Source organism: Halichoerus grypus, chromosome 2, assembly GCF_964656455.1.
Source record: "Halichoerus grypus chromosome 2, mHalGry1.hap1.1, whole genome shotgun sequence".
NCBI classification, from domain to species: domain Eukaryota; kingdom Metazoa; phylum Chordata; class Mammalia; order Carnivora; family Phocidae; genus Halichoerus; species Halichoerus grypus.
Window position 1 is genome coordinate 194,769,391 of NC_135713.1, and position 26,587 is coordinate 194,795,977.

Sequence of the window (26,587 nt, forward strand, 5' to 3'; positions counted from 1 at the left end):
ATATCCTTTGAACAGCCATTTCACAAGGGGGAAGAGCGGAGAATGCCCATTCATATAGGAGGAAACAGACTTGTTCAAGCACTAGGACAGCACCAGGTCCCTGCTACAAACCCAGGACTCTTTCCTGAAGCAAAAAACTGGCCTCTAGCTTTGCTACTAACTTTCTAAGTGATAGTTACATACAAAAAAAGATGCAGAAGAAAGCGATTTAATAAGCATTTAACTTCAAAATGTGATAGGAACTAATTACTTAAAAAGGTCTGGGTGTCTTAAATAAATGTCACACTATTTGAATAAAACCAAAGAGGTGAAATTTTAAAAGGCAGTTAATTTTATTTATTTATTTGGCAGTTAAAATTTGGCAATTTTAAAAGATGAAAATAAAAACAAAATATCCATTAAAGGTGGTAGAGTAGATGCACAGTTCTGCTTTTCAGAGGAAAAAAGTCTGTTTTCTTCTGAAATTGGTATTCTCAGTTAATGGAGCAGAGAAAATGGCGTTCAAGTTGTCTAAGGATTAAAACATTACACTTTCTTCCAAATACAAGTAAATCTTTTGCTGATCACCAAATTCTAGAAACTGAGAAAAGTAATACTTTTCACTATTGTTTTAGCAGTGTGTCATAAAAGCTGCTCCTATTGGGTATAACTGCCTCCTCCCTTTTACATCCTTTCAGATTATTTCATCCTTTCAAATCATTCAAAATGAGTAGAAACAGGAATAATAAGGAAAGAATCTGGGATGATAAAGTTCAGTATTTCACCCATCCCACCAAAACCAACAGATCCTTTGTATAACACTGCTCTAAATAATTTTCATGTCCTATTGGACGGGGGAAAGAGAATACCAATCAATGTTTTTCTTTGGTCTAAGTCTCATCTAAAGAAGAGTTTCAACTTCTAGTGCATGACAGGAAAAGGTTCTATTACTAAGGAAACAGAAAGGTATTACTGTTGCCCCAACCCCCATTCCAAAATACCCTGTCATATTTTGCAGATAAAGTTAGAGAACTCTGAAAGGATCTGCTTGGTTTCCATTGGGAGAAAGGAAAGCAAAAGAGAATAAAGCAAAAATGTACCACTTGGAGAACAGTCCTAGATGATACCTCACATTTTTAAAGTACTGTAGTTTATGAGAGAACTTCACACATATCTCTTGGTATTGACCTACCTGTGAGGTAGGGAAGAAAATAGTTACTATCCTTACTTTGTAGGAAGAAGAACAGAACAGAGACTCAAAGAGGTTACTGACTTGCCCAAAGTCAAGCGCTTAGTATTGACTTTGCTGGCACTATAGCCAGGTCGTTATCTTCCAGTTCGGTGCCCGTTTTGTCCTTGCTAAGTGCCCATGCAATGCACAAAAGGAGGGCTTAGTGGTTTTCCAATGTGTGACAGTCAACAATATTCTCCTTTCATTCATGGGAGAGATAATAGTATCTTAACTAAAGAGGCAGACTTTGGGGAGGAGCCCATTAGTAATATATATGCCTCTAAAAATATAAAACATTCTAAAAATAACGGTAACAAACTAAGGGATTATTATCAAAGTCAACTCCTTTGAAGGGAAAGCATTTCAGCACTGACTTGTGTTGAACAGAAAGAAGAACATTCCTATGGGCTTATACTCTTGAAGGGCAACCCCAGAAAAGTAAAGGCGGCACTCTGAGATTTTTGTCAATTAGTTTAATATATGTCCATAGGTAGTTCATATGAATGCTTAAATTACAAAATTAGCTGCCATGGTCCAAATGTGTGGGACTTTAAGAAAGCTTTTATTAATCAAAAGATAGCTAAGCATATCAACTTTGATTTCTAAAATGTATTTTTAAACTTTGTAAAACAAGGCTAATTCTAGAATTATATAGCATTAAAGTAATTAAATCTTACGTTATTTTTGTTATTTTAATAACTTAATTTCATGAACTGTTAAAAAAAATATTACATTTGCATCTCCCAGTTTACACATTTCTGCATTAACTTAGAAAAAAATCCATGTGAAAAGTTTCCATGCAGTTACAAAGGCAGCAGCACATACTGCTTTCACAGCAACTTGTTATTGCCTCAGAACACACCTGCACATAAAGCATCAACAAAAAAATATCCACCCACCCCTCTCCCACCAAAAAACCCAACCTTTTCCCATCCCCAGCAAAAATTACCTGGTACAAGCAGTGACTTAAAAAATGCTTTCTTTAGGAAGCATTTATAAAATGCAGAGATCTGAACAAGCTAAATGCTCGTGCAGATAGATGGGCCTCTCCCCCAAGAGTTCCCTCCTCAAGAGGGAGAAAGAACTCTCAATAGTTTAGGAAAGCTCATTTTTAAAAGTATATTTATGCATATTCATGGCTATTTCTTTGAAAGAATATACCCAGCCTCAACTGTGGAAGAAATAAAAGCAGAAGGAAAAGCAAAGGGACACAGCCATAACACAGAGAATAGAGCTTCCCTATGAACATCCAATAGTTTGCAACAAACAAGAAGGAAAAACATGTGTAACTTCACATAGACCACTGATCTGATCTAGGTGAAGCAGTTAATTTTTCATGCATTTGTTACTCAAGGAAAACGTACAACCACTTAAATACAGCATTCACATTGTCATTAGCTTGTGGTATCAGCTCAGGAAAAAACTGTGCTCCTGTACTACCTATCCTTAGAATTTTCCATCTACACGTAAGTATCTTAAACCCTATAGATATAACACTGTCATCAGCACCTCCCAGCTACAAAACATACACTGAACTACATTATGTTTTGAGTCCCTGAAATTTCAATACCACATATAGTGTTCTAAATTTTACTTTTTTACAAGGTTAATGTACACACAGAAGAAAACACCAAGCAATGTTTATTGTGCAATTCCAATAGTTATTTGTGGAATCTTGGTTTAGGGTCAGTCTTTATAGCCTTTGCAACTACCCAGTTTAAACAAAAAGCAACAATCTAATTATGTATCTATAAATTTCATGATATTTCTTCAAACATCAAAGCACTAAAAGCACTGATGATTCATGTTATAATTTTTAAAATATTTTAAAACTACACAGATCTCATATATCATTCCTTTTATAAAGTAATCAAAATAATTTGGTTATCTGGAAGAGAATTACTGAAACAGAGTCCTTCCATTCCATCTATAACCTCTGTAAAACTCCGAACCAAAAACAGAACAGATGATGAAATAAGGATTTCTTAGTCACTTTGGGAGTGTTTGAACTTTAAGATGAGTTTTGGACCGGTATTTTTTATGTTTCCAGTGAATTCAGAGCTTACAGGTGGCATCAGGACTCCGGTCTCTGGGATGATTTTACATGGCTTTCACTTTGATTTGTTTCATTTTCATTTGCTTCTTCTCTAATTTCTTTTGCTCACGCCTCAAGGCAGCTTCCTAGAGCAAGAAAGGGAATCCAAACTAAGCTCTAAGCACACACAAAAAACCAAAACTAGAATACTGCCTATATTATTATTCAAAAACCTAGTCTGGTACCATAAATAACTTTCCAAAAGACAGTTATAAAAATTGCTAATATCTATGTTGGTTAATGAAAATTAGCTTAAAATGAAGTAAAGGTAACTAAAATCTCAAGTTAGAAAGAAACTAAACACTACATTTAAGCAACTTTGTTATTCTGATTTTTCCTATACCCAGGAAACAGTAACCCAACTTTCATCATAACATTTATGTGTATCTGCCAAGGATTTGTACTTCAGTTCAGAAAAGCTTAAGATTTTGTTTGTTTAGGCTATTAATTGTGCATCTCTTCTTATAAGTGTAGACGTTAAACCTGAGCCAATACTTCAATGCATAATGTTAAACTGGGAATTTTTAACATATTTTTATTTAGGAATTAGGAGGTGATGTCAAAAGAGAAAAAGAAGCCCCAAACACATTATTTTAGTGGCAAAAGTCACTGGGTATTATTACCTGTACTGAGGGAAGCCTTAGAGGCCACTAGATTATTTCAGCTGCAACCTCAAACTTAGTTTTTTTGTTTTTTTTTTAGAGGTTTGGGGTAGAAATGTCCTGAGAAATCCTCCACCGGAGGATCAGAAGATACGGAATAGGAAAAACAGAAGCATGTACTATATACAGTTACTGATAGCATAACAGATTATGTTTCAAAGGGTGATTTGTAAATTGGTGGTTTGGGAACTATTGATTGTGTTACTTTCAACACTAGATAAGAAAAAACTACCTATACAGCATGGAAGCCATAGCTGTGCTCCTGGTTAAGTACCTTGTGTAACTGAACCGGCGTTGTTACCCCGCTTTTATGGGAAAACAAACAAAATCAAATGACAAGTGGTGAGAGAGGATAAATGGGAGGAGGCCCGCAGTGCCCTGGGCACTTCCCTCAGTGGCATCAGTGACACTCCTGCACGTGCAGCGCCACACAGCAGTCTGTTCCTTGGCAGCAGGTCTCCTCCACTTCTAAGGATTTTCTTCAGTTCTCAAGATTACTCTTGTTAGAACTCAACATCTCCCAGAACTTTGTTCTCTTCTTTTTTTGACCAGCATTTACAAGGTTTAAAATTGTAGAGCTGGACAGTGGCATCTTATTTCACAAAAATGTGAGAACATGCTGATGTTTCACACATAACATACTACAGCCTAAAAAGCTCTTGAGTTTGAGATTCTGGTTATGTACAAAATAGAAAACAAAAATACAAACAAAAAATATTAGGATTCTCTAATTCTCTAATCAAATTAAATATTTTATAAAACAAGATGCATTGGACCATAGGGCATATGTGCTGACTTCTATTAAAATTCCTAATTTCCTTCTACTTCAGTTAAGTGTTTGGCTTGAAAGATGATAGTGGAACTTTCAAAATGGGATTGTGCTGGGGAATGGATAATTTATATCATTCTCCAGGATCACAGACTCAAGCTAACCTGGTTTGAAAAGGATGGATTATGGGCGCCTGGGTGGCTCAGTTGGTTAAGCGACTGCCTTCGGCTCAGGTCATGATCCTGGAGTCCCGGGATCAAGTCCCACATCGGGCTCCCTGCTCGGCGGGGAGTCTGCTTCTCCCTCTGACCCTTCCCCCTCTCATGTGCTCTCTCTCTCTCATTCTCTCTCTCTCAAATAAATATTTAAAAAAAAAAAAAGGATGGATTATTTATTCTTCTTAATAGTGCTATCAGCTAAGTAATGTCCCAACTGCAGAGAAAATGCTAAACTTTTATGTCTGTGTACATTCCTACACAGAATTACCTTTACAGTCAATATGGCATAATAGGCGCCCTTCTAAATCCTAGTTTTACCACGAAGCAGGGTAAGAAAAGTCTGTCTTACCTCCAGCCTGCGCTGTTTCTCAGGATCTTCCTCGTTCATGATTCGCTCCTTCTCTGCCCTTTTCTTCTCCTCGCGCCGAGACTGTGCAGCTTCCTGTCTTTGCACATGTGTCAGCTTCAAGAAGTTTTCTTCTACTCGAGCTCGGTTTTTATCTGCTTTCTGTTTGCCCTTTTCCCCAAGAAACAAGGCGTTTCATAAGAAATCCATTTCAATCCAACAGAACCAAGTCCCATTTAGTATTCTTTTATAAAACTATTTCCATTTAGCACTTTCAGGTCAACTAGCAAACTAGCAAAAATAAAATTGCTGAAATCATCGCTCTCTGACTCCCCCGAGGAGGAAAACAACAATAAAAGGTGCCAACTTATAATAAAGGTTGTGGGTCTTACTTCTCTGTTGAGTCGGAACTTTTTGGCTTTATCAATAGAATAAATCACCATGTTCATCAGGGGCAGCAAAGCCTCCATATCCTTTGGGTAAGTGTTACCTGAGCCAGGCACTGGAAAACAAAGCCATTTTCCTATTGAGTTAATGGCAGCATTAATGCTTCTGGGTCATCCAACTCTTTTATTTATTATTTATTTATTTATTTATTTAATCCCCCCTCTCCTTTTTTATTAATAGACTCCTTTCTCCAAGTGTCTTAGGCAGCTAAAATGCAGCAGAAAATAGAAATTAAAATAAATAAAAGGATCTCTTATTGAAGAAACCCCAAAACCAATAAGCAGGCAGGCATGGGGTTGGTTTTAATGTAGTTTTTTATGGCTATCATTTAGGAGGGAATACTCTCCTTAAGATCCTCTCACAGAAAATGAAGAACCCAGGCAAGACCACAGAACACTTACCATTAAATGTAAACAATAGTGTCCTCTTAGTGTCAGGTAGCTTTAAAGGCTGACCTTCCCTGCCATAAAAGAAAGGCTATTTAGAAAGAACATAAGAAAGATACTTTCCATTCACGTATGTCACCCAATTCACTTAGAGGAACAGATTCCTGCAGATAATCAGCACAGTATTTGGCTTGGCATCCCCAAGTTAAATATAATCTCAGAGCCTGAAGGAGCTTTACAGGTCCCCTGGTCCACTTGTCTTATCTGATGGATACATTCCCAAGTGATCTTTATCCTACACTTGAACACCTCCAGTGATGTTCCCCAGGCAGGATATATTCCTCTCACCTGGGGAGCCAGAAATGAGCCTATTTAAGTATTAGGCCTGTATTTTAATAATATTTTTGCTTATTTTGATGCATTTTTGTTTTATTTCCAACTCCTACTCTATCTTCCTATAATGAAGCATCTTTATTTTTGAGTCAGGCTCAGAATAAATTTAGAAATGATCTACTATAGCATATATAATTTAGTTCTGACTCACCAAAGATTCCTTCGTAATCTTTAACTATCAACCCTCTCTCCTCCCCTCACACATAAAAGGCTCCATGAATGTCACAATGTGATACTCTGCCCACAGTGTTGTTATTGAGTTGAGCAAGGCAAGGATGATGCAACACGATCCACAGGTATAAGGACCTGAATAATTCTGACCTACAACTAAAATCCAGATTGGCTTTTAACTGTACTTAACTCCACAGATTATGAGAGAGAAGCCCTTAACCAAAAATTTAGGTCAGAACCAATTCTACACCAAGGGTAAACTTAAATAAGTATGCACTCCTGAGATAGGATGTGATTTCAAACAACAAATTTAAGCTCTGAATATCAACATCCAAAAAGCCAGAAACTCTGCATATTGAGAGCATCTGATAACACACTAGGAAAGAATATAATCACCCAACTATTCAAAGAAGAAAGTCAGAAAAGGCCATGAAATAAAATGCAGAGATCTGCAATCAAACATAAATCAAAATCACAGATTCGTATCATAAATTAAAAAGGGGGGGGGAAAAACTTCCGACTACAAAGGACAAAGAGATTAGCAATTTGCATTTTCTTAGTATCTGCCATCCTGTAAGAGTCTCATCTACCTCACTGAATGGCTGGTGCGGTGACCCATTGCAAACTCGGGGGCTTATTTGTTTGTCTCCCATAGGATTTCAATTACCTTCATGACACATGCAGTCAAAGCAAAGGAAAACTTAGAATGCCTGTCATCAACTTCCCTCACTCATTTGGTAAGAAAAATTGCAGAAGCACCTTGCAGGTGTTTCAACACAGAAAGCTAGTGGGGACGGTTAATTTCAGTATTTTTATCTCATACGTACTCTTGCATAATTTTTGGACCAGAGAACTGGTCTGAAAAATGAACGGATTCAATCTTGTCAGCATAGTGTGTAAGAAAGTGAACCATCTGAAATAAAGAAAAAAAAATTTTTTTTAAAGTAGGGTTTGATGCATTTCCCTTTTTTCATAAAGATATTCACTCCTTAGTCCTCCTTGATTTTTCACAACAGCATTACAGTTAAAGCTTTTAAAAAATGAAGTTTAAATAAGGGATCTCTCTACAATGAAACTAGCACCTTTCTTTAGTCACACCAATGATCAAATTTCTTCTTATTGAGCAGCTGAAAATATATCTCAAAATAATGTTCTGAACAAGAATGAATGCCCGAAGATAAAATCTAAAATAATTTCAGGGGATTCTCCATAAACACATCACCTTGAACTTACATTAGAACGTCTTTGAGCTACTCTGTATTTTTATGATGCTAAGATGTGCTTGCTGTTACCATTCCATAACCAATAAAAAAAAATGGTTCTCTATACATTTCTCTTCTACACTAACTGAAGCTAGGAAAAAATGGACTAAATGACATGGTGATAAGGATTAATGCTGTAGTCCTTTTACAAAAACTTGGAAGCCATTAGCAATCCTAGGAATAATTTGCTCTTGATTCAGAGAAAATTATTTGACTAATCAAACAGTCTCTTTTGACAAGTTAATCTATTGCTTAAAGAAGGTATTTTAATGTTTGTGTGGGAAAGGAATAGAGCAGTGTCATAAAATGAAGAACTTGTGCAGTGTGACTTTTAGGGGGAGTGCCCTGTAATCGCTACAGTCTGCAAATGTATGTCTTCTTTTGCATTTACCTTTGTATCCATCATTCCCTCTGTGACTTCTCCCATCTCTGACAGGATGGCCAAGGAGTCTGGCAGTCCATACTTCGCTCCAGACTTAGGTTTGTCACTACAAAACTCACTCTAAAGGAAGAAGTAATTAAAGGTAAGACATGATATTTTATTATGCACAAACTTTTTTTTCCTCAAGAGAATATGTTCTGACCTATTTTAAAGTGGTGCTTAATAATTCAAGTGATATAATTAATTACCCTATGCTCTAAAGTTGAATGCCTGTGTAATAAAGAGAACAGTTCTACATGTATTTGAGTTGGAATGAGACATACCAGATCCTGCATCTCTTTCTGGAGTCGCACCAAGGCTTTCCGAGTGCCAACAGCAAACACATAGGTATCCATGTCTTCATCATTCATGGTTACTTTTATTTGCTTTAAAAACAACAACAACAAAACTCACCTGTTAGGTTCTGTGATAGGCAGAGTTCTATGATGGCCCCCCAGAGTCCCACCCCCCGGTGTCTACATCCTCCCCGTGAATGTGAGGAACCTCTGAGTATAATGGTTATCACTCCCGTGATTATGTTGTGTCATGTGGCAGAAGGCTGCTGATCAGATGACACTGAGTCAAAAGGGACTTTATCTTGGAATGCCTTAATCAAGTGAGCCCTCAAAAGGGACTGGGCCCTGGTTGAAGAAAAGAGTTGAATTGGGAAAGGGCTTATGGGGGGGGGGAAGGGGACCATGTGGCAAAGACCTCAGAATGGCCTCTAGGAGCTGAATGGTTTCCAGATGGCAACAGTAAGAAAATGGGGACTTAAAACCATGGGGACCTGACTTGTCAACAACCTAAATGACCTTGAAAAGAGGACCCCAAGCTCTCGAAATTCAAGTTGCTTGAACATTTGGACTTGCTGGGAGGACAATGTAGCCAGAGAGGGCCTGGAAGCCCTCTGCATACCACCCCCACTCCCATACCTTGCCTCTCTTCCATTTGGCTATTCCTGAATTGTATCCTTTATAATAAACCAGTAAATGTAAGTAAAATGTTCCGTGAGCCATTCTAGCAAATTACTGAACCCGAAAGAAGGGCCATGGGAACTCTTCATTTATAGCCAAATAGTCTCAGAAGTACAAGACTTGCCTGGGACTTGCAAGTGGCATCTGAAGTGTGAGTAGTCTTATGGAACTGAGACCTTTAACTTGTGGAGTCTGGCACTAACTCCAAGTCAGATGTGAACTGAACTGAATTACTGGACACAAAGCTAGTATCTGGACAACCAGAGAACTGGCTGTTCATATTGGGAAACGCCACAGATAAACAGTTTTTAATACACTGCATTGGACCAGGGAGATAAAGTTATAAACCTCGAGTCTGGTATGATAAAACATAGCACTATCTGTCACATTAACTATATCTTAAAATGTCTGGGTCAAAAATGATCAGTATGTAGAGGGAAGTGTTAAAGTAGGGAAATATAGCAAAGACCTGGCAAGATGGCAGCTCTAAAAGGAAAGGCTTTCTGCTCTTCCATCATTGAGCAGAAATTATACAAAACAACTTAAACAAAACCCAGAAAAAGGGCTAAAAAATACACAGAATCGTGTTTGTTGAGGCTGTTTGTCTTTGCAGAAAAAATAAGAGATAAAACGATGGCTGACTCAGGAAAAGATACTAAATCTACCTCAAGAAAGAATAGAAAATGATTAAAACAACACTCTAAAGAGTAATTTCCACAAAAGGATAGCTGAAGATGCATCAAAATTTCCTTTCTACCTAATAAGATGGTATCTAGTAAGAGAAAGAATGACAGGACTCTTAACTGATGAGGCTTTAAAAATTAGTGGATTAGGGGCGCCTGGGTGGCTCAGTCGTTAAGCGTCTGCCTTCAGCTCAGGTCATGATCCCAGAGTCCTGGGATCGAGCCCCGCATCTGGCTCCCTGCTCAGCGGGAAGCCTGCTTCTCCCTCTCCCACTCCCCTTGCTTGTGTTCCCTCTCTCGCTCTCTCTCTCTGTCAAATAAACAAAATCTTTAAAAATAAATAAATAAATAAATAAAAATTAGTGGATTAAACCATTAGTGGCCATATGAGAAAAATTAAAATGAATAAAAGATATAGATTTGCAACTAAAAATGAGACCTTTAATAACAATGAGTTTCAATCCAATGACATTTCAAAGTATCTAATCATATTACTAATACAGTACTTATTAACCAAATACTACTTTGTATTTTGACATATATGCAGACATCTCTTGTTCTTCTAGTTTATATAAAAGAGACTGTATATTTTTGTATATTTTGGTTTCTTGTAGCAGTGGGAGCCAGCACAATTATTTGTTGAATAAATGAAGGGGGGGGGATTTGGCATTTCTGACAAAGGATACAATTTGCAGATTAACATGTTGATTTAAATAAAGGGAAGAAGGTATACCAAACAATAAGGTCCCCAGATCATGATTTGAACTTCAAGATGTATTCTTTGAAGCAAACAATATTTAAGAAACCCACCTTACTGTCAAAGATAAAAGCATTCACAAGGCACAGAGTAGGATGTGAGAGCAAACTGTGACAACTATTTTTCCCTCCATCACCCAGGCTGATTCAGCGAATTTACCTAGTGAGAGAATATTATCTCCTTCCCTACAAAAAGCACACGTTCCCCACTCTCCATGGTTGGTACACTAAGTAGAAGACAATCCATCAAAATAGAAAAGAGTCCATTTTTGACAAGGGACACAAGTTGCTTGAAATTCAAACAGAATCCAGGCAAGGAATGAAATAAGCTCTAAAAAGTTAAGAATTCAGTCTGTACAGAGAAAACCAGCAGGAAGAATACATACCACTTGATCACTCACTGGTCTCATCATCCGGGCCAGGACATTCAGTAAGTCTTGTCTCTTGAGGAACTGAAAAAACAAGAGAATAGTTGCAACTTTTATTACTATAAAGAAAAGACCTTGAAGGGGGAATCGAATGTTTCAAGAAATACACTCTACATTTGCCAAATAGTCGAAAGATGATTTTTACATCTTTTTTTTAGCCAAAAAACAAAGGATGAGACCATGAACTTGGATTTGGAATCACACTGAAAAACAATTAAAGAGGATATACATCGTACCAGAAATTCCATACTTACCCTCAGCTGGATAAGCATCCCTTCACAGCACACTCGGCCAGAACACCACAGGTTGTAGATATGCTCATTCTCCTGGTTCAGCTTTCCTGTGCTTGTGGCTTCTTTGTTAGTTCCATCATCCCCTAGGGGTAAAACCACTTAATGTGATTTGCTGAAAATGTTGGGGCCTAATCACCACACTTCCTCCACTCTGACACCCAAATGATCATAGTTTTGGGGAAGCAATACTTTACTATCTTACAGAACTCTCCTTTGGACATACATTAGAACAGATGGTCATCATTCCTTTTAATACTCTTTATTGTCTCCATCAAAAAATTATGGATTCTAGGGGCGCCTGGCTAGTTTAGTTGGTAGAGCATGCGACTCTTGATCTCCGGGTTGTGAGTTCAAGCCCCATGTTGGGTGTAGAGATTAATTAAAAATGTAATCTTAAAAAAAATAATCATGGGCTCTAGTGTTACTTGTTAATGATGATTAGCTTGGAATATAAATTTCTCAAAAGTAGATACAAAATGGAGCAAAGTCAGTTTAAATGTCTCTGTCAAAGGTTAAAAACAAAAACTCCTATGCAGTGAATAAAAAATACCATTAATACAAACTATTCACCACTCCCTTCTGTGTTACCTATGGATTAACTTTAACCAAGTTTGGTTTTCCAACAGCAACATGGTAATAGTGCTATTAAGAGTTCTATTTTAGATCTAGAAAGAGCTCAAATTCCAATCATTTCCTCTCTTCATTTAATTCATTAAGTGTACAAAAGAAATTGTTCAACATCACAAGGTAAAGCAGACCAACACACCAAAAGAAAACACATTAAGGGGAAGTGGAAGGCGTTAAAGGCTGTTTATTTTTTTCCTAATTTCCAAGTCAAAAAGTACTCTGAAATACTATGGTACAGTGGAGAGAGGGAGCATGGACATTGAAAGCAGGTAGACCAAGTTCTAATATCATGGTTGCAATTTAATAACTTAGACAAATTTTAACATTTCTGGACCTTAGTACCTCCTTAAGAAAACAGAAACTATATATCCAACTGACAGTATTGTTACAAAGATTAAATAAGAAACAATCTATGCAAAGTACCTAGCATAACATATAAACAGTCTGCTAAAGAGCTGAGCAGATGGGTACTTGCTTATTACTAAAAGGAAAAAAAGTGTGAAAGGCCAAAGTGAGGTGAAGGTGGGGTGAGTTCGCCTTACTCCCTACACTACACAAGTACAGGGCTTCCTCTAAGGTATACCTTTTCAGTGGATCCGAAACTAAAGTTCCCAGAACTTGAGGAAATTCTGAGGGATTTCTGATTTCTCAAAGATGAAATGAAAGCATTTATCAAGCTACCTAAAATGTCAAAATTCCTTGTTTTCAGCCAAACTTCTATCAACTTGTTTTAATAGCACTATCTCATGCTAATCAGAAGAGACTAATCAATAATTGCTAACCCTAACTAGCAATTATTGATTAATGAAAAATTAGAAAATTACTTTATAAATGCAATTAATTCAGTACATAAGGCCTAATAAAAATGGGATCCTTCTTGATCCTTCTTGCATCCTCTTCAGCAGTCCATGAAAGCAGTCAGATGCTTATACTGAGGGGAATAAACAGTTTTTACTAGGTGGTGTTCAAGCATACAGCTGGACTTGTATTAGCCTAACTTACCTACTAAGGTAAAGTTGCTCTCCAAAAGCTCTCTATGAGTGTTAAACCAGGCTTGAGCAAGACGGCTGTTTTTATTCTTCCCAATGATATAATTCATGATGTAGGCGAGCAGACCAGTCACCATCAAAATTTCTAGATAATAACTCTCCCAACTGTTCTGGAGGTGTGCAGGAACCTAAAGATGAACAATCATTCCATTTAATCTTGGCTGAGGTTGAAGGATGGAGTCTAACTCATGGGATAAAGGAGCATGAGAGAAGTTGATAATTTAGATAACTGTCACTGAATATGGTCATACTTTGAAAAATATGCTCATTTTGGTTTTCTAGGTCAGCTTTTGAAAAGATTCTTTAAGGAAATGTGAGGACAAATGGAATAAAATGCTGGAAAGACCTTTGTTTTTGTTTTTTTTTTTAATTTCTTTTAAAGATTTTATTTATTTATTTGACAGAGAGAGAGACAGCGAGAGGGGGAACACAAGCAGGGGGAGTGGGAGAGGGAGAAGCAGGCTTCCCGCCGAGCAGGGAGCCCGGTGTGGGGCTCGATCCCAGGACTCTGGGATCATGACCTGAGCCGAAGGCAGACGCTTAACGACTGAGCCACCCAGGCGCCCAAGACCTTTGTATTAAACTTGATTCTGAGTCTACCCCTAAATAAACCCAGTTTCTAGTCTCCTCATCATTCCTTGATAAATAAAACTAGGAGGGCTAGAATGATAGGCGTTGCTTCTCTAGGTGTGGAGTTTTATCAGAAGAATTGATGTCAAATTCTCACTATTACATCAACACTAGCTATATGTCACCAATTATATTTCTGGGATTAGTAACAGCCAGATATTTTGTTGGTTAGTTTGGAATTCAGAATCCTGTATACCTACATCAACAATTGTTATTGGGTCTTTATTTTTGCTAGAAGAAGTATCTGGTTTGTCTTCATAACCTTCAAATTCTTCATCATCATATGGCTCACTCTCCGTATCTCCCTCCTACAAAAACGAGGAACAATCTGTTTTCCCCTACAAATGTGGCCAGCAATTGCATCTCATTTTTGTAGGCCATATTTGTAGAGGAAAACAGACCATGTAAGCAGCAGCACAGAACACAGAAATATTCCATGTTGGTAACAAATGATAACTCTCCATGCATTTGAACTCTGATACAATTCTCACCCACACACAGTATCTATTCTCCACCCCTTCCAGCCAGGCTCTCTATAGAGAAGAAAAGATGGAACATACCACAAAACATCTAGAAGAGCTCCGCCTACCAAACAAAAATTAAGATAGCAGAGAATAAAGATCTCCTTAGAGCTGGGTGTTACTTTTAATGTCTGGGGAAAGTACCAGTTACAAATCTTCCCATCCTTCCACTTTCCCAAGAAATCAAGAAAAAGAACCTCACCTGGGTATCTGCATCTTCAAAATCTCCTTCTTGGTTTTCATCCTGCCCTTCTAACTCCACAGTGGTCTCGTCTTCATCATCTTCAGTTGTTATCACCCGTTGAGGAGATTCAGTAACAGAATCTTCTGTGACATCCTCAAATTCAGCAAAGTCATTATCATCGTATTCTACTATGTCTTCCTCATCCTCAAAATCATCAAACTTGGCTTCAGAGACACTCCCGAACACCAAAAGGACAACACAGAAAGCAAGGAAGGCTTTCATTGCATCTAAAAATGAGTTAAAAAATAAATAAATAAACCAAAACCCTAAATGGACAGCCATTCTTCTATACATACCAATCAAATTTTATAAATAGTTAAAAAATAAATCTGTGACTCTCTCCTACTTTTTAAAAATTTAATACAATTCATTTCAGGTAGCGTTATACAAAGAGCAATGAGGTGAGGGTCAAGAGGTCTGGGTTCTAGTCTGGACTCTGTCACTAGTTATCTGTGAAATCTTGGACAAGTCCTTTAATTTCTTTAGGTGGTTTCTTTTTTTTTTAAGATTTTATTTATTTGTCAGAGAGAGACAGGGAGAGAGAGCACAAGCCAGGGGAATGGCAGGCAGAGGGAGAGGGAGAAGCAGGCTCCCCGCCGAGCAGGGAGCCCGATGTGGGACTCGATCCCAGGACCCCGGGATCATGACCTGAGCCGAAGGCAGATGCTTAACCGACTGAGCCACCCAGGTGTCCCTTTAGGTTGGTTTCCATTAACACCGTGTATTCAATAAGCATTTAGGAACTGGGAGGTACTATAATGAAATAAGAATGAAATGCAACTATTTACCTGTTAGCAGTAATACGTTAATAGAAAAGCCATTCGTCCTTAGATCAACTTTATGTGTGGATATGTGAACATCATCATCATCAAAGCAAATGTTTAAGATACAAAAGTTCTAGGCCCTGTCCTAAAGGCTTTACAAAAAACCACTAACTTAATCCCCATAACAACCCTTGAAGAAAAGTAACATTAACATCTCTGTTTCACAGATAAGTAGAATGAAGCACAGGGATGCTAAGTAATACAAATACCAAGTGGCACAGAGCTATGATTTGATGCCAGTTAGGCCTCCAGAATCCCTACTATGAACCACTTCTCAAGCTGCTTCTCAAATGTAGACCAGTGGCTGTGATTTCACATCACTTGCTTAAAGTAGTAATTTTTTCTAACAAAATTGTTCCTAGTGTACATGATGGAATTAAATACATCAGCATTACACAGCTTTCTGAAAAGAACACTAGGTATTCCACCATCTAAAAAAGTTTCTGAACCAACAAATATAATGAAATCAGATTTGTGACAAAAATGTGCCAAATGATATGAAAACATAGAGGACAATGAAATCATCTTACCAAACCGGTAAGGCTTTACCAAAAAAGGAGAACATATGATCTAGAGTTTGAAGAGTAGTTAGATTTAAACCATCAAATCTATTTAGGCTGTATTTCTAGCCCTCCCTTCTCATCTAAACGCCAGCCCTATAGCACCAATTGTGTAACAGACATGTCCATTTTCATGCCCTACACACTTTTTCTGTATAGGGTCAAATAATAAGTATCTTAAGTTTTGTGTACAACATACTGTTCTCCATTACACATTCTTCTTTTTTAAAACAACCCTCTAAAAATATGTAAAAACCATTTTTAGTTCATAAGCTATACAAAGACAGTCTGTCTCTCAGGCTACAGTCTGCTGACCACTGCCCTACAATCATCTCAAAATCAACAGGTACCTGGGGCGCCTGGGTGGCTCAGTCAGTTGAGTGGCTGCCTTCGGCTCAGGTCATGATCCCGGAGTCCTGGGATCGAGCCCCACGTCGGGCTCCCTGCTCAGCGGGGAGCCTGCTTCTCTCTCTCTCTCTCTCTCCCTCTGCCTGCCTCTTTGCCTACTTGTGCTCTCTATCAAAAAAATAAATAAAATCTTTAAAAAAAAATCAACAGGTACCTGAATCTCTCTATCTCTATGTTAATTTCAATCCCATTTTTCCAGTCTTACTTGTTGAAAAGAGCAAGATATTTAATTTCTCGTTTTCTTTTCCCTTTGATATCTAATCAGACATCAAATCCTGATGTTTCCTTCTTTGGTTCCCAAAGCCACCATGATAATCCAAGTTATCATCACCTGCTGAAGAATCACAGTGTTACCCTAAATGGTCTCCCCACCACAACTCTCTCCCTACTTCCTACTTGTCTTCCAAAAAAACCACATTGTCTTCCTAAAACACAACTTTTATTACATAAAAATTCAATAACCATGAAAGGCTAACCAATTCCTACAGAATACTATAAACTCTTCTGGCTCTCACTGCTTTCCATTAGATGATCCTACCATACCTAATCAAATGTACCCTCACTGAACATATCACCACATCAAATACTATGCCCAGAGAAGGAAAACATCATAAATTTGCATGATACTTTAGCTTCAAGGATATGTGTTACTAACAGTATTACTTGTGATAGTAAAAAATTTGAAACTGTTGGGTTAAACTGTGGGTACATACAAAAAACAAATTTATTTTTTGTCCATTAAAAATTGTTACAAATGAAGTAAGAGCCCCTCTTGTTTTAAAAGCAAATACACAGGGGTGCCTGGGTGGCTCAGTCGTTAAGCGTCTGCCTTTGGCTCAGGTCATGAACCCAGGGTCCTGGGATCAAGCCCCGCATCGGGCTCCCTGCTCGGCGGGAAGCCTGCTTCTCCCTCTCCCACTCCCCCTGCTTGTGTTCCCTCTCTAGCTGGCTCTCTCTCTGTCAAATAAATAAATAAAATCTTTTTTAAAAAATATTAAAAAAAAGAAGCAAATACACAAAAACGAAAAGGTTTAGAAGGGCATATATCTATATATAAGTAGTTATTTTGTATGGTAAGATAATAGGCATTTTGCCTTTACTTTTTAATTTTCCTATAATGTGATTTTGTAGTAAGTTCTTTAAAAAAAATAAAATAAGGGACACCTGGGTGACTCTGTTAAGCATCTGCCTTCGGCTCAGGTCATGATCCCGGCCCACATTTGGCTCCTTGCTCAGCTGGGAGCTCACTTCCCCCTCTGCCTGGCGCTTCCCCTGCTTGTGTGCACACACATGTGCGCGCACTCTCTCTCTGACAAATAAATAAAATCTTAAAAAAATAAATAAAATAAAAGCCTGGTTCCTGTCCTCAAGAAGAGGTGCTGCAGTCTATGGGAGAGCTATACCACAAAGCCCTGAAATAACATTTTTTAGAAGTTTGGTATAATGGAGCATTGGGTTCGTAGACCCAAGTCAGGGAAATTAGGCTAGGAAGGCCAGCAGGAGCCAGATCATAATGATCCTTATTTAAATACCACACTAAGAAGTTTGGATATTTAGAATCAACTAGAGGGTTTAGGTAGGAGAGTGGCACTATCAGATTTGCAATTTAACCCTGATAGCTCATACATAGGGTGTACTGGGCTTCAGGTGGAATAGGGTACCTGAGACAGGAAAAATAAAAGTGGCTGAGATAGTTAGATAAGAGATAAAACAATACTGAACTGGCAGTACTATTGGGGATGAACAGGAAAACAATTTGACAGATACTAAGAATTATATTCGTCAGCATAAAATGACTGGATATAGGAATATGGGAAAGGAAGATCCAGATGATTCCAAGTTTTGGCTTGATTCATAGCTGAACAAAGTCATCCTTGAGATAAAGAATAAAGGAGGAAAAATTGGGTGGGGGGAGGCAATAAATTAAATTTAGTACCTGTTGAAAAGCTTGGAATGTTTTCAGGTAGTATGTTAGATGATTAACATTTATCTCTTGATTTTCACAAAATCCCTATAAAAAGGATTACCAATTTTATAGACGGAGAAAAGAAAGTAGTTTGAAATATGTCTGGAGTTCTTAGGACAGAAGCCTAAGATGGAAATAGAGATGGTGCTGGAATAGATGAAATCCCCAGGGAGTATTAAGAATTAGGTTAAAAAACAAACACCAAAACTCTTGAAACAAATCATAACAGCTAAGAGGTGGGCATAATAGGAAGAAGCGGAATGGGAAACTAAGAAGGAATGGTTAGAAAAAAAGAAGAGGGGCTCCTGAGTGGCTCAGTCAGTTAAGCATCTGCCTTTGGCTCAGGTCATGATAACAGGGTCCTGGGTCTGGTCCTGAGCTCTCTGCTCAATGGGGAGCCTGCTTCTCCCTCTCCCTCTGCCTGCTGCTCTGCCTGCTTGTATTCTCTCTCTCTCTCTGTCAAATAAATAAATAAAATGTTTTTTAAAACTTTTAAAAAAGAGTAGATGTTAAAAAGTTCTCATCACAAGAAAAAAATTTTAAAAAAAGAAAAAAGAAGGGACTCTGGTCAAAGTGGTATCATAGAAGTAAAAGGAGAAGCATATTTCTAAGAAGGGAACAGAACTGTCTCTTTTTTTTTTTTAAAGATTTTATTTATTTATTTGAGAGAGAGAGAGATAGCGAGAGCAGTAACACAAGCAGGGGGAGCGGAAGAGGGAGAAGCAGCCTTCCCGCCAGCAGAGAGCCTGACTTGGGGCTCGATCCCAGGACCCTGGGATCATGACCTGAGCCGAAGGCAGACGCTTAATGACTGAGCCACCCAGGCGCCCCAGCACCAGGGGACATTTTATGGAAAAACATAGCTGCCTTCTCAACGCTAACCTTAAAGAGGTTTGTGATATGTCTCCAAACATCTCTAGTTCCTTTAATAATCTTTTATTACACTCAAAAGTGGAAGAAATATGAAAAAGTGCACAAACTTTGGTGGAGTTACATTTGGTTTAAAACATTAGCTCTACCATTTACGAGCCATATGATCTTGGACTAATTACTTAAAATTCCCTGTTCCTCACATACAAAAAAGGGACACCTATTCAGTATTTGTCTCATAAGGCTGTAGTTGGTATTACAGGAGATATGTGCCTGGCATATAGAAGGCATTCAATAAATATTAGTTCTCATTACTTCCTTCAAGCCCTGTGCCTATGAACACCCTTTAAGATTTAAAAAACTTTTAGTGCTTCCCTTTCCAGATCTCAGTTTTATACTTTTTCAAATAGAAGCAAATAAAGATTAACATTGGCACAGACAACTTGATTAACTGCCAAAAAGTCTGATCATTTCAAATTGAACTTCCACTTAGAATGTTCACACATAGAAACATTTCTAAGATAACTCAGCATTGTAACACGACCTCTTCAAGGTTATTTAAGTTAAAATTATCCAAGCCACTTATATCTTGGCCTTCCTTCTGAGAAGTTTCTCTGCTGCACCTGTCATCTCATTTTTCAAAGGCACAGCTCCCTGCCAGGCCACCCAGTCCTGAGAGTCCTGGGGCAGGGAACACAAGCACTAACAAGTCTGGTTTGATTATCTCCCTAACTCACTCGGTAGTCTCTGAGTAACTGGGTCTGGACTTAAAAACCTGAAGAGGAATAAGTGGGGAAATCATTCCTTGTTGTCATTTTAGATTAGGCCTTCTGACAACTGCCAGACTACCAGACTTCTGGAAAACATGCAGACATTCTCCAGTCTCCTTACACCCGTTGGATAAAAACCGTCTTATGTCAGAAAACTTGAGAAGACTGACCACAGAGGTTGTTGCTTCTGTTAAGCCACTGGGGTCTATCCAGTCTTTCCCACCACGGAGAATCAATTCATCCTAACGATTATACTCCATTCTTCCTGTTGCACACTGTAAGCTTCCTGTAACTTTGCCCTTCTAGTTGGCATATGCCCATAGCTCTGCGAGCAAGTTCTCAAAAACCGTTAAAATCACCCCAACCCCGAAGACCAAGAGAAAATGGGCCTTGGGGTGGACGAAGTTTGTTTTCTGTTTTTAAGAAGGTCAGGAAAGGTGAGAAGGCGCGATCCATGTCACCCCGGGCCTGACTCAGGGGGGCTGGGTGGGAAACGGGACCCGGCTAGGCCACGCAACTTAAAGTCACCGCTCGGCCTGGCCCGGCCCCACCGACTAACGCGTCATGGCCCGTCTCGTACCTGTACTGCGGCTAGAACCCGGCCCAGCGCTCCTGCGGCCGCCGCTTCTCGGCCCGGCTGCCACCTGAGCGATCACCGCGATTTTACTGCCCCCGATCCCTCTAGGACACAGCCGGATCAGGGAGCTCAATCACGCTGAGCTACTCTTCACGTAGTCTCCGCCATCCGTTACGTAGAATGCGTGCGGACTGTCCGCGCCTGCGCGCGGCTGGCGGGGGGGAGGGGGGAGCGGAATGCGGCCCCAGGAACCGCGCGAGACCTCCTCCTCCCCCGCCCAGGAACCGCGCGAGACCTCCTCCTCCCCCGCCCCCTGCCTTGCGGAGGCAAGGTGGGGCTGCTGGGAAAATTACATAATCCCGGCCTCCTGGCCGGAACTGTCCACGCCGATCCCAGCCTTCTCCACTAGGGTTCAGTCAAGTTGTCATCACTCTAACCTGGTGCTCCGGAAGCTAAAGGTGGCCATGCTCTATGAGACCACGTGGCCAGAGGCATGCGGAAAAATGTTGCCTAAGTCGTATTTGCAAAGGACCAGAGTTTAGGGAGTCCACAATTTTATGTATATGTGGTTTCTGCCCAAGCCCTTTTTGGGGGGATTTCTAGGCGGCTGTCATCGCTACGCTTTCTTCACCCCTAGGCCCACCTCCTGGGCTACCAGCATCCCCCCAAGCAGCTGTGTCTGGTGAGTGAGAAGTCTGTGAGGCGTTCTGGAGCTTTAAGGTCCGGAACCCAAGGCGCCTTCCGGGAGCCGTAACCCCCCCAGGCCCCGCCCATCGGCCCGCGCTCTCTGCACTGCGCATGTCAGCTTTGCGTTCCCCTCCCCCCCGGTCAGCAACGGGCCGAGAAGCGGCGGCGGCGGCGGCGAAGGGGGCGGAGAGGAAGGAGCGCGGCGGACGCGGCCTGGACCGCGCGTACTCTGGCGGTGGGATTCTCTCCGCCTTGGCGGTAGTATCAGGTGCCGCTGCAGCCAGAGCAGCAGGTCTGTGCGAGGTGGGTCTGGTCTCGGGGTTGCTACCTTCGGGGCCACTGGAGACAACTGTGGGGCCTAGCAGGGACCAGGGAACCGCGGCCTCGCTTAACAAAAGAGTCTGCGGAGCTTCGGGGCCAGGGGTCCGGGAGGGGTGGGAGTGCGAGGCAGAGGCCTCCAGGGGTCCTTCCCAACCTCGTCGCCCTCCCACGACTCCCGCTTCTTCCATAACTCTCATTGTGGCCCAGTTGGCGGCTTTCCGGAGGCGGCGCCCGCCCGCCCGCCCCGCTAAGAAAGGGATTTGCAGGGTGCCGGGCTCCGGTTAGGGATAGCCACAAGGAGGGTTCTGACCGAAGTCGGCAGCAGTTGGCAGATGCAAGCCTCCAAATCAGGGGGACCCGATGGGTAAAAGTTGCCAAATCGGAAGACGGTAAAAACGTAGTCAGTGATCTTTGTGCAGCCTTGAGTACATCACTATTGTCGCACAAACTTTTTTGCGGCCTATTTAAGAGCCTATTTGATGCGGGTAAATAATTTATATGGAGTTGCAAGAATACGCACCAATAATATAAGGAGGAATTATCTTGCTAGTTGAGAGTTTGGGGGAATTATAGCTTTCCTCATCACTTTAGTGACATTCCCCCTTTGCTCCTCACTCCTTTAGGTAGTCATTCAATTTCCTTTGGTTGTATATTGTGTTTTGTAAATGATGTTTCTGTGTCTATTCTCCATATGCCCACCCCAGAGCTCCTAAAGGGCAGAGATTATTTCTTAATCCACTCTAACTTTCCAGAGCCAAGCCCAGTTCTGGCACATAGGAGGTGAGCAATATGTATTTCATACAAAAATTAACTTAGATTTTCAGCGGTGGAAAAAAAAAAGTATGTTGTATTTTTTTTTTACCTAGAAGGGGCATTATATGGTCTGATGTGCAATTCATTCAAGGAGTATTTTTATTGACGTCTGCTGTGTGCCTGACCCCTGCCCTCCTGAAACTTACTTTCTAGTTGGGGAAAGAGAGATAATAAATTATACTGTATGTTAGAAGACGATTACTGACTTAGGTTAAAAAAAAAAAGGCTAGAGAGAGGGATGGGGAGGTATTGCATTTTGAAATAGGGCAAGCAGGGAGATATGTACCGATCAGCTGATATTTAAGCAGCCTAGAAGGAGGTGAGGGAGTGAGCCCAGCAAGTATCTGGGGAAAGGAACATTCCAGGCAGAGGGAACAGCAAGTGTAGAAGACCTTGAAGAGGACAATGCTGGCCTGTTAAGAGGAATAGTTAGAAGACCAGTGTGCTTTAGAGCATTGTGAGCAAAGGAGGAGTAGTAGGAGATAAGGCCAGGGAAGACCTGGGGGAGGGAGCACCAGAACAACCAGGAACTTTCAGGCTATTAGGAGGATTTCACTTTATCTCTGCCTGAGATGAGAATCATCTGAGGCTTTTGAGCAGAGAAATGGTAAGATCTGACTTAAGTTGTAATGATTTAGTGTAATTCATGGAGGAGTGCATTTCTTCTTATTTTAGTTTTATCAAATTCATATTCATATAATCATCTTAGTTTCTTTAAGCTAACAGAGAGGAAAGAGATGCTTCCAAAATAAGTGTAACCAGAATTTACTTGTACTTGGCTTTAGGAGAAAATGAAGAAATTCTCAGGTTTTGTACAGATTCTCATTAAAGAATTGCCCAGTTTATAGTGTGTGAGATGCTCTCAAGGCAGATTATTAGGTAGAGTAGATGCTAATCAACTGTCACCAGAACTTTCTCCTATTCCAGAAACACAAGTGATAAAGTAACAAGGTTTTGTAATCAGTTGTTTTGTAGTCCACTATTTTTAAAGGCATTTAGATCATCTTATTTTCCACCATTGCCCAAAACATAAACTCTAGACAAATTATTTTCCTTATGTTCCACTCTTATTCTGCCTTTGCTTATTCTTCCTAGCCTTTGCTGTTTCTAGCTATCTTTCTTAAAATGTCTTCTTCCTTCATACTTCTCTAATCAGCTTGCATCTTCTGTGCCTAGCCTGGGGTTCTAGCTTTCTTATAAAGCCATCCACACTTTGTCAGCTCTTCGTGATCTCTGACATCTTCAGTGTCATGTGGCATGTATGCGTGGGATCCCTGAGTTGAAAGAGATAAGAGAAGTCTAGCTTGATACTCCCCATTTACTAGTGGAGAAATTGATTTCTGGAGAAATAATGCTAAATACGACGGCAATACGTATTGTGCACTTGTATGTGCCATGCTTTGTTCTAAGTGTAATTTTGTGTATGAACTCAATTTTTCACACTGACCCTGTCAAGTAGGTGATATTCTCAGCATCTTACAGGCCCAGAGAAGCCAAATAACTCCCTTGAGGTTCACATCAAGTTAGTGGCAAAGCTAGGGTTTGAACATAGCCTGGCTCCATAGTCTGTGATATTTTACTATGCTGTTAATGATTTTCTACTAAATCATAGCATTTTAGTACCTAGAACCATACCAAGTGGGACTTTATGCTGTGTCCTTGGCCAAGTTATAAATCTCCTTGGGACTCTTGCATATTGAATAAACAGTGAGTACACACTGTGGAAAACAGAAGAGATTAAAAAAAGCAAAAAAGTCTGGTTCTTCACCTGTGAAACCTATAACTTAGAGTTGGAAAGAGAAAATTAGACCACAAATAGTTATGATTAAATGTTGGGTATTTTAAGACTTGAAAGGGATTGAGGAATGAGCTACCACTTTTCTGGGAGAGTCATTCATGTCATAGCTCTAGGAGTTGGGCTTTGAAGGATAAGACTTTGGTAGATAGGTATAGTGAGAGATTTGGTGGGGAAGGAATTCAGGTAAAGGGAAGAGCATTTACCAATGTACTTGGTTTTCTTGGAAAACCAGTGCATGTGGGGAAACCCTGGGAGATATGAATGGTGAGGTGTGTAGTTTTTTGCCACAGTGGAGAGTTTCATTCCAGCTTGATTGCCTAACTGGAGAGCTACTGAATTGAAGGGAATGACCGAATGAGAAATGTGCAGCGGGAAGGTTTGGGGCCAGGATCTGAAAGAACCTGGAAGAAGGTTGTTGCTGAGCATATGAATGCTCACCGCCCTTGGGTGTGACTTTCCCTAGTTGCACAGTATTAACAAACCAAAGGAGGTCAAAATTCATTTTCTCCTTTGCTACTTATGTCTGGCTCCCTATTACTTCATTATTTTATACTTTACCACAAAGAGTCACTTCTCATAGGTGATGAAATATTTGCTAGTTGTAGATGCAGCCTCTAGAAGTACATCACCATGACTTCTCCAATAAAACAGACATTCTTAGGGGCGCCTGGGTGGCTCAGTCAGTTAAGCGTCTGCCTTCTGCTCAGGTCATGATCTCAGGGTCTTGCGATTGAGCCTTGAGCCCTGCGTTGCCTCCCTGCTCAGTGGGGAGTCTGCTTCTCCCTCTGCCCCCCCCCCCCCCGCTCATGCTCCTGCATTTTCTCTCTCAAATAAATAAAATCTTTTTTTTAAAGATTTTATTTATTTGAGAGAGGAGCAGAGGGAGAAGCAGACTCCCCACTGAGCAGGGAGCCCAATCCCTGGGACTGTGGGATCATGACCTGAGCCAAAGGCAGACGCTTAACGGACTGACCCACCCAGATGCCCCAATAAATAAAATCTTAAAACAAACAAACAAAAAAGGGCATTCTAAAAACGGTAGAGTTGAGGGGGTGGAGGATTACTTGTCAGATGTCAAATATCAAATACCAGTCACCTCAGAGAGGCCTTACCTGATTTCTTTTCTCTCTGTAATAGCTTACCTCTTCTTGCTTGCCTTTTTCCTTTTTTGTTTTTATTTTGTTTTGGTAGCACTTCTGGTACCTGAAATTATGATTTGGTTTTTCTTTCTCCTGGACCAGACTGAACTCCCTGAGGGCTGGGGCTGTGTCTGATTGTGTTACTTTATCCAAAGCACCTAGAACAGTGCCTAGCAAAATAGGCACTCAATACATTTTGCATTATGTCACTCTGGTAATGGTATAACGGCTGGATTACGGACTTGTTAGGAAATATTGCTATAGTGGAGATGGAAGTGGGAAGGAGAGGTGTCCTTCATAGTATTGACACATAAAGTAGTTAGCGGTCAGTATAAAACAATGTTAGTTATTACTAAGACCAAACTTAGGTTGTTCTCTTTAAAGCAAGGCTCATGAAATTTTGTTTATGCTTCTATTACACAGCTAATTCTTTTCAAATTAGAAATTTTTAAAATGCAAGCTTTTCAAGAAAAAAGGTAGTTGAATTTTCACAAACATGTTTGCATCTCAGAGTAGAGACTGAGGTCTAGAAAGCATCATCCCTCCCTCATAAACTGGTTAAAATAGCAATGTAAAAATACATATGCAAATGGAATTCTAATCCTTTAATTTTCATTATTTTTTTTGTTTTTAAAATACACGTTAAAAAATCTTAGCCATTTTAAGTGTATGGTTCAGTGACATTATGTCCACATTGTTGGGCCGCCATAACCACCATAGTGTTCACAGAACTCTTTTTATCTTGTAAAACTGAAACTGTGTACCCATTAAACAATAACTCCCCATTCCTCCGTACCCCCAGGCCTTGGCAACCCATTCTTTCTGTCTCTGAGTTTGACTGTTCTACCTCACGTAAGTGGAATCATACGCTATTTGTCCTTTTTGACTGGCTTATTTCCTTAACATGATGCCCTTAAGTTTCATTTATGTTGTAGCATGTGTCAGAATTTCCTTTCTTTTTAAGGCTAAATAATATTGTTGATATGTGTGTGTGTGTGTATGTGTATACATACGTGTAGATATATCTCATAGTTTATCTGCTCATCCATCAATGGATACTTAGGTTGCTTCCATCTTTTCGCTTTTGTGAATAGTACTGCTCAGATCATGGGTCAGATATCCCTGCTTTCAATTCTTTTGGGTATATACCCAGATGGAGAATTGCTGGATCATATGGTTAATTTTTTGAAGAACCACCATACTATACTGTTTTCCACAGTGACTGAACCATTTTATGTTCCCACCAGCATTATACAGGGTTCCAGGTTC

The 26,587-nt window shown here is 39.9% G+C and overlaps 2 protein-coding genes across 9 annotated transcripts in view; one reads left to right on the plus strand and one right to left on the minus strand.

Annotated features, from left to right (window-relative positions):
- Positions 1–313: 313 nt before the first annotated feature.
- On the minus strand, positions 314–20,765 carry CCDC47 (coiled-coil domain containing 47). Of its 4 annotated transcripts, none has more exons than XM_078065915.1 (15): positions 20,564–20,765; positions 16,583–16,708; positions 16,320–16,485; positions 14,544–14,812; positions 14,021–14,128; positions 13,144–13,318; positions 11,476–11,597; positions 11,180–11,245; positions 8,665–8,766; positions 8,351–8,461; positions 7,525–7,610; positions 6,149–6,207; positions 5,693–5,802; positions 5,304–5,471; positions 314–3,391 (listed from the first exon to the last, which is right to left on the minus strand). In XM_078065915.1, exons 4-15 carry the CDS (start codon positions 14,805–14,807, stop codon positions 3,311–3,313), a joined length of 1,452 nt encoding a protein of 483 aa, XP_077922041.1. In that variant the 5' UTR covers positions 14,808–14,812; positions 16,320–16,485; positions 16,583–16,708; positions 20,564–20,765; the 3' UTR covers positions 314–3,310. The 4 variants fall into 4 exon arrangements, with proteins under 4 accessions (XP_077922041.1, XP_077922040.1, XP_077922042.1 ...); XM_078065914.1 differs by having other exon boundaries at positions 16,583–16,711; XM_078065916.1 differs by lacking the exon at positions 16,583–16,708.
- DDX42 (DEAD-box helicase 42) overlaps positions 8,418–26,587 on the plus strand; it is a 47,241-nt gene continuing 29,071 nt past the window's right edge. For 2 of the 5 annotated variants that reach the window (XM_078065911.1, XM_078065910.1), the window contains exons 1-2: positions 21,402–21,550; positions 26,121–26,170. The gene's annotated coding sequence lies outside the window, so the exon portion shown is untranslated. Of the gene's footprint in view, positions 8,484–21,401; positions 21,551–26,120; positions 26,171–26,587 lie in introns of those variants that run through there. The other 3 variants (XM_078065907.1, XM_078065908.1, XM_036116170.2) reach the window with 3 other exon arrangements.

Excerpts from the sequence above, each read along its gene's own strand:
- CCDC47 (XM_078065916.1), bottom strand. The coding sequence starts at position 14,807 with ATGAAAGCCTTCCTTGCTTTCTGTGTTGTCCTTTTGGTGTTCGGGAGT. Across the intron at positions 7,611-8,350 it reads AGGGAATGATGGATACAAAG|ATGGTTCACTTTCTTACACA; the intron begins GTAAATGCAAAA and ends TCTTTATTTCAG. Across the intron at positions 5,472-5,692 it reads AGTTCCGACTCAACAGAGAA|GGCAAACAGAAAGCAGATAA; the intron begins GTAAGACCCACA and ends CTTGGGGAAAAG.